Raw genomic sequence first — 8,284 nt, forward strand, 5'->3', positions numbered from 1 at the left:
CGCCTGGATGGTGGCAGTTGGACCGCAACCGCGAGTACCTCGATCATGAGGACCGTCCCACTTATAGAAAGATTCTTAATAAGCTGTTAGGTGAAGGCGGGAGTTGACATTTGAGCTGATCCAGTGTGAACAGGAAAGCATTGTGGAAAAAGGTGTCTGGAGTTACCTTTGTCATATATACTTCCTAAAGAGCTACCTTTGTCATGTATACTTCCTGAAGAGTTACCTTTGTCATACACTTCCTGAAGAGTTACCTTGGTTAAATACTTCCTGAAGAGTTACCTTTGTTATACACATTCTGAAGAGCTACCTTTGGTAGATACTTCCTGAAACTGAATTAACGGCAGCGCTTCCTGATTCCTCTCTTTTTCCACAATCTGTTTTGTTTAAATGAAATCTTGTCCATGTATATCTACTTAAAACTCTACCAGTAGCACGAGTGCTCTGTTGCTGCCCTTTCTTTAGTAAGTTACTCTGTGAATAATGGTAAATCACCGCCTTTTCAGAAGTAAATACAATGTGACATGTTCAGCCACAGTCTTAATGAAATATCCATGTATGGTAAAATGTTCCTTCTAAATTTCAAATATGATAGAGAAGAGATGTCTTCTACAGCTGGTTAAATATTGTGTATTCACATTCTTTACATTTACATTTAGTAATATTGCATTTCTTTACATCCAACAGAAAATAAGTTTTAAATGCATGGATTGATTATGAATAATGAAGATAACACATCAAACCAGCACAAATTGTCAAAAATAAGGAGCTCCAAAAACATCAGTGCAATCAGAGGCAGAGGACAGATACAGGAAGAAGCAGTCAAAGGCAATTCAGTGAGTGTACGAGTCTGAGCTCTGCACTTCGACACCCCAAGATGAAGAAATGACCTCAACAAAACTAAGACAACAAAACTGACAAACCACCTGCTGACCAGCTTTGATCATGAGGCCGGTATGAGAGTTGGAGGAAGGTCTCGTGTCTATTTGGGATCCATAGCTTGGAACAAACTCCCTCTTCAGCTTTGAGCTGTTAGTAACATGGTAATGTTTAAAAAAAGGTTGAAAACTTGGCTTTTTGTCCATGTTTGAAACAAACTGATTTACTTTCTTTTCTGACCTGTGCTTTTCCCCGGGACACTCTTTGGAGTAGCTGTACACATTACGAGTCGCTTCACCATCATGATGTGTCTAGAGCAGTGCTTCGCTATCGAAACTGGCAACAGACCAGCATTCAGTGCTCTAGGTATATTGCAAACTCTTTCTAGCAAAACCACAGGCACCAGGGAAAAGTACAACGAAGTGGAGCCGAACAACTGAAGGCTAAAGGAAAGCGGAGATCTGCTCTCTGAAGTACAGAGTATTGTCCCAATTTTCACCTACCGGAACGAAGATTAAGCTTTACCCGCAAGCATGCGAAGCCATTATCCATTCTAAAGATGCAATCACCCACAAGGAAGCCTTACTGATATTATGAATGTGGCAGGTATTTAGTAAGTCTTGTATTTTACGTTAAATCGGAAATCAAGCGTCCACAATATCACATACATACAGGGAATGTGAAAATAACGCAAGTGGTTTATTAACTATGCTGACCCTTCAGGAAACACGGTCAGGAGAAAAATTGTGCAATTCCACTGAATATGTCAAGAACTTTAGCCAATTAGAAACCATAAAAGAGCATCAGCGAATACAAACAGGGGAAAAACCATACCATTGCAATGAATGTATAAAGAGCTTCAGTCGGTTAACAGACCTCCAAACACATCAGCGAATACACACAGGGGAAAAACCATACCATTGCAATGAATGTGTAAAGAGCTTCAGTCAAATTTCAAACCTCCACACACATCAGAGAATACACACAGGGGAAAAACCATACCATTGCAACAAATGTAAAAAGAGCTTCAGTCAAATTTCAAACCTCTACACACATCAGAAAATACACTCAGGGGAAAAACCATACCATTGCAGTGAATGTGTAAAGAGCTTCTGTCGGTTACAAGAACTCCAAAAACATCAGCGAACCCACACAGGGGAAAAACCATACCATTGCAAGGAATGTGTAAAGAGCTTCAATCAATTATCAAACCTCCATAGACATCATAGAATACACACAGGGGAAAAACCATACCATTGCAAGGAATGTGTAAAGAGTTTCAGTACGTTAGTAGAACTCCAAACACATCAGCGAACACACACAGGGGAAAAACCATACCATTGCAAGGAATGTGTGAAGAGCTTCAGTCAATTATCAAACCTCCATAGTCATCAGAGAATACACAAAGGGGAAAAACCATACCATTGCAAGGAATGTGTAAAGAGCTTCAATCAAATTTCACAGCTCCACACACATCAGAGAATACACACAGGGGAAAAACCATACCATTGCAGTGAATGTGTGAAGAGTTTCAGTACGTTAGCAAAACTCCAAACACATCAGCGAACACACACAGGGGAAAAACCATACCATTGCAAGGAATGTGTGAAGAGCTTCAGTCAATTATCAAGCCTCCATAGACATCAAAGAATACACACAGGAGAAAAACCATACCATTGCAAGGAATGTGTAAAGAGCTTCAATCAAATTTCACAGCTCCACACACATAAGAGAATACACACAGGGGAAAAACCATACCATTGCAGTGAATGTGTGAAGAGCTTCTGTCGGTTACAAGAACTCCAAATACATCAGCGAACCCACACAGGGGAAAAACCATACCATTGTAAGGAATGTGTAAAGAGCTTCAATCACATTTCACAGCTCCACTCACATCAGAGAATACACACAGGGGGAAAACCATACCATTGCAGTGAATGTGTGAAGAGTTTCAGTACGTTGGCAGAACTCCAAACACATCAGCGAACACACACAGGGGAAAAACCATACCATTGCAGTGAATGTGTGAAGAGCTTCAGTCAAATTACATGTCTCCGCACACATCAGAGAATGCACACAGGGGAAAAACCATACCAGTGCAGTGAATGTACAAAGAACTTCAGTCAGTTAACAGGCCTCCAGAGACATCAGCGAATACACACTGGGGAAAAACCATACAATTGCAGTGAATGTGGAAGTAGTTTTAGGGTGCAATCAAACCTCCGCACACATCAGAAAACACACACAGGGGAAAAACCATACCAGTGCAGTGAATGTATAAAGAGCTTCAGTCAGTTAACAAACCTCCAGAGACATCAGCGAATACACACTGGGGAAAAACCATACAATTGCAGCGAATGTGGAAGTAGTTTTAGGTTACAATCAAACCTCCACACACATCAGAGAAAACACACAGGGGAAAAACCCTACCATTGCAATGAATGTGGCAGTAGTTTTACTTGTTCTTCAGCATTAAGAAATCATCAGCGAGCTCACAAAGGGGAAACAAATCTTTTAAATTCCATGAATGTTTGAAAAGCTGAAGTCCATTATCAATCCTAAACAGGCATCAGCGTACACACGCAGAAGAAAAGTCTTCAAGTGCAATGAATGTGTGAAGAAATGTAGTCACTTATCAAGCCTATGTAGACATAAGCTTGCTCTCACTCTGTAAATACCGTACAACTGTAGTGAGTGTAGAAGTACCTTTAGGAAATCTTATGCATTAAGGATTCATCAGTTAATGCACACAGAGAAAAAAACTTTCAGGTCCAGTGAATGTGTGAATATCTTCTGTCAGTTATTAAACCTACGGATACATCAACTAACATATACAGAGTAAAAATGGGCATTGCAATGAATGTCAGAAGTGATTTTGTCAATTGCAAACACACCTGGGGTGAATCTTACAATTGCACTAAAAGTGTGACAGGCTTTTGTCAATTTCTTATCCTACATAGCCTCAGCAAACACACACCTTCATTTAACTCACTTAGAAATAATCCTAGAGATACAGTGAATTCAAAAAGAACTTAAGAACATTAACAATAATATTGACTCATCTGAGGACATAGACAGGAGTAGAACAGTGCAGTTATTGTGAGATGAAGGAATTACAGGAACAAGTATATAATTGTGTGGGTTATTCAAATACCAGATGAATGAAGACTCGACTAGAAGAAATGAAGAAAACCAAAGATTTGTAGAGTATTGAAAGTGTCTGTTCCCAGTGATTGTTCACTTCGGTACACATAGAAAAAACAGCAAGATATAACAGGAAATCCACTGGGAGACTAGCTCAATGTGGAATAAAAGAAAAGAAACACTGGCGGTTTTTATTTGGCGGTGAAGAGTTACAAAGAAAAACATCCAAGTGTTCCTGTTCATGATACCTGTAAACGCGTAGGGATGAATATGATGCTGCCTGCACACATTGCTATATTAGCATAAGTGAGTTAGTTGTGAAAACGCCATTTTGCTGTTTTTGCACATGACACTACATCTCTGTTCTTATAAAGACAAACTGCTTGCTTTTCCTTCACATGAGAACGGGTTGTTTTTCATATCTCTAGACTCACACTGCGGCCTCAAGTCTGCACAAAGTGTTCATGGTTAAAATAACAATGTATGCTGTTGATGCAGGTTGATCGGCCCACGCTCTAGACACAACACGTACACAGCTGTTCATTTCTGAAACTCAGGTGCTTTTAATATTGCTTTGCATGCATGAGACTAGCACTCGGAACAAACCTTTCCATCAACAAAGAGCTGTGCTGATCTGGGATGTGATTCACTTCACCTGACTTTGGAGGTATGGGGTTCCCGGTTTTAACCTAGAGATCTTCTATTATTATAATACCTAGATCCTAGCAAGGGGAGGTGGTACACAAGGCGCTATAGATCTGGTTCCACTATCATTATAATATGATTTCTCCCTTTGTATTTTATGGAATTGTAACAATGTTGATTGTATTGATTTTATGCATCTTTTTTCTTATGTTAGCATCTTAGAGCACGTAGTTGAAATAAATATTTTAAACTATACAGTGACTCTGATTACGCACATTGTGGACATTTATGAGAATAAAAACAAAAGAGTGTTCTTGATTCCCACTATTCCTGAGAGGTCCCAAAGTCGCTTGTTCATTGGTAGCTTCGCTGTAGTACGGAGAATGAATGAGACACTGTTGCTAGTCGGATAGGGGTTCTGGGCACTGAGGTGGATTTTTGGTACACCACAATACACTGAGGTCCTGGTTACCTGCGCATAGTTCTGTGCATGAGCAGAATTCCCGTAACATGGTGCCCAAAGTCTTGATTAGTGTTCGTATCTGTCCACAATACGGTCAACACCTTTTCCGGTTAAAAGGCGTGATGGATAAACCTACCCATACGAATGTGTTATAGGTTAATTCAAGCATGAGATTTATAAAAAGGTTCACATTTTGAATTACTACTCATTGTTGTACTGCAATTTATACAAATTGTTTTTCTTCTCTATGTCCTCTTGGGTGACATTGACATAGCTAAGCATAGTTGGGCAGCGCTCCGGCGTCATCTGACGCAGTCTGGAGTACCAGACGATGGTATGTCTGTTATCTTTGTGGTGAGTGCTGATTCGGCGTTCCCCTGTGAGCTTTTGTACTCTTGGGTCACGTTTCCTGCAATAAATGCGGATGTGGATAAGTTTCATACATACACTCACACTGCGATTCCTGAGAACTATACTCCATATAGGACACAAGAGATTCCAATTTCAGCATGGCAGCATCGTGTTTGGTTTAATGGCACCCTCCCCCACACCATAACTCTGGTTCGGTTAGGTCCCTTGTCAATTCCTGGGGCCACTTGGCCAGTCTTAGCCGGGTTCACACCATATCCACGTTATCTAAATGCCCCGATTGACGACTTGTGTCAACTTTATACCTCTTTTGTTGGGGTACATAGGGCTTTAGTTTAATATGTTTCTTGCAGCGGAACAAGTTGGACCGGCCGGGATGTAGATTAGTCCAGTCATGGTTAATTTGGTTAATTCGGTAATGGGCAAGCACCTTCAAACTAAGTATGATATGCCTTATTGGCTTGCTGAGAAATTTGACCAACTAGAAGCAGTGTTTCCTAATACCACTCCTGTGGAAAAACACAGGATTCTCACAATTAGTTTTGGGGATTTAGGGTAAAGTATTTGCAGCAGAATATGCAAAGTGTTTCTGCATGCCGTCTATGAATGTCTTGCACTCTGTGATCAAGCATGTTCCGGATGAGCATAGCGCGGAGGCAGCTGTCGAGTTGAGAATGAGGCTCGTTGGAGTGTTTGACGTAGTTGCTGATCTCATCTTTTGTAATGTAAAAGGAGATGCGGTTAACTTTCAGGTGTTGAATGCTTTGCGCCTTGTCCAAGACGTCGACAAACCCCGAGTGTTAACGTGAATTATTGTGGAGGCTTATAAGACCATTGGCCGCAATAGTTTAGGTGTTAAGCCTTTTGCTAAAACGACAACTCAACCGCAGACTCAGATAGCAAAGTCTACTAAAGACGACCATCCAAATTTTCCAAAACAGAATTGGAAGAATAATAATCAGGGGAAGCAGCAATAGAAACAGGGGTCGCGTCTGGCGTCACCGATACCAGCGTCTACTGAGCGCATTTATGATTAGTGAGACCACGCAAGAATTAGGTCTCCTGATAAATTTCAGGTTCCTGAGCAACGTTCTCCCGTTCTTCACAGGAAACATCGCGTGCAAGCTGGTGGAGGAGAACACGGCAGGGGCGCCCCACAAGGACATGAGCAACCCCAGCCGTCTTATGGTAAGGCAAGCAGGAAGACTTGCCACGTTAACGCCCTCATTTTCAGAAAAAGAAAGTTGCTGCGTTAACCGCAAGGTATGCAACGGATAGTGAGAACACAGCTTCGGATCCTGACATGGGCATTAACGCTGCTCGACAGCGCAGCAGAGGTTACAATAGTGCGGCAAGCACTGCGTCCACATCTGAAGGCAACAGCAACTGACACTTTTTTCACAATGGAAACTGCTGACAGTAGGGTGGCTCCCCCTGACAGACTATCTGATATAGTTCTTTTAATAGAAGGTGACATCCAACGTGCAATAAAAGGGATTTTTTGGGAACATCTGACCTCTACATATGACATTCTGTTAGCTGAGTCAGACTGGCCCCCGCTTTTCATTTTGGTCGCTCCAAGAGGGGAGGAGGTCACCCTCCCCAGCTTTCCGCACACCGTGCCCAAGGAGCAGTCCGCAGAACTTTGCAGAAGAGTGTGCTCTGGTGCTTGCACCTGCGTTGTACCATACTCAAGTCGGGGGGATAAACTTTCTCCCAGACACAAGATTACATTGCGGTTTATGACACAGCCACCACCCCGCTATCCCATGCAGCGATTGGCTAAAGCCCCCATTGCGGAAATCCTTGAACAATTAGAATATCAAGGTGCGATTGAGACATGTGTGTCAGCCATGAGTAATCCTCATTTCACTGTTACCAAACCTGATTGGTCGTACTGCCTGGTTTTGGATTATCTTTGTGAAACAAAGGAGTTAGGTTCATGTAGGGTATGGGGTAGACTGTATTGTAATAAACTAGAAAAAACACAAGAATATGTCTACACCCAATTAATTTCCAAAAACGTATTTCAGATCATAGGAGAAACACAAACGTATTGAGTTTGACCCAGTATTTTTATTTATACCTGTCTATTTCGAAAAAAAAAAAAAATTGCAAAAAAGGAGAAAACTGTACATTTAATACATTACAATTCCAACATCTAACTATTTGCAAACAAAATATTTACACACAGGTACATATTTTAGATCGTTTAGTGCAATACCAGAAAGAATAGAGGCTTCAAGCTTGATAATTAAAACTTTATTGTTTTTCTGCATTTTACACAGAAAAGTGACAAAGCCCTGATGACAGTCTGGGAACTGGTTTCCTCGGACTAGAAACATGTCGGCACATCGGAGGGAGCAATCAATATCACTAAGCATTTGAACTAGTTCTGGCTGGTTGTAAAAGTCATCCTTATTTTAGGACGTGCTCCTTCCTTATGACTTTGTCTCTTCATTCTTTATGAATTCAGATGAACTTTTTTGAAAATTTCAATTGTTTGTGTTTGTATAGTGAATTTTTTGTGGAATGTATGATAATTGTGTATATGAATTGTAAATATTTTGTTTGTAAATAGTTAGATGTTGGAATTTAAATGTATTGAATGTACAGTTTTTTCCTTTTTTGCGAAACTTTCAAAAGAAGAATGACATTTGTTTTCGAAATAGACAGGTATAAATAAATATACCGGGTCAAACTCAATAAGTTTGTGTTTCTCCTGTGATCTGAAATAGGTTTTTGGAAATTAATTGGGTGTAGACATATTCTTATGTTTTCTGG

General features: G+C 40.6%; 1 protein-coding gene across 3 annotated transcripts in view; it reads left to right on the top strand.

Annotated features, from left to right (window-relative positions):
* The window catches only part of LOC147701080 (uncharacterized), an 80,059-nt gene extending 75,136 nt beyond the window's left edge, over window positions 1-4,923 (top strand). For all 3 annotated transcript variants that reach the window (XM_086929868.1, XM_086929867.1, XM_086929866.1), the window contains exon 2: window positions 688-4,923. In XM_086929868.1, coding sequence (XP_086785994.1) covers window positions 1,588-3,414 — 1,827 coding nt within the window. In that variant the 5' untranslated portion in view covers window positions 688-1,587 and the 3' untranslated portion in view covers window positions 3,415-4,923. The remainder of the gene's footprint in view (window positions 1-687) is intronic.
* The last annotated feature ends 3,361 nt before the right edge of the window (window positions 4,924-8,284 follow it).

The sequence above is a fragment of the Lissotriton vulgaris genome, chromosome 7 (assembly GCF_964263255.1).
Source record: "Lissotriton vulgaris chromosome 7, aLisVul1.2, whole genome shotgun sequence".
Taxonomy (NCBI): Eukaryota; Metazoa; Chordata; class Amphibia; order Caudata; family Salamandridae; genus Lissotriton; species Lissotriton vulgaris.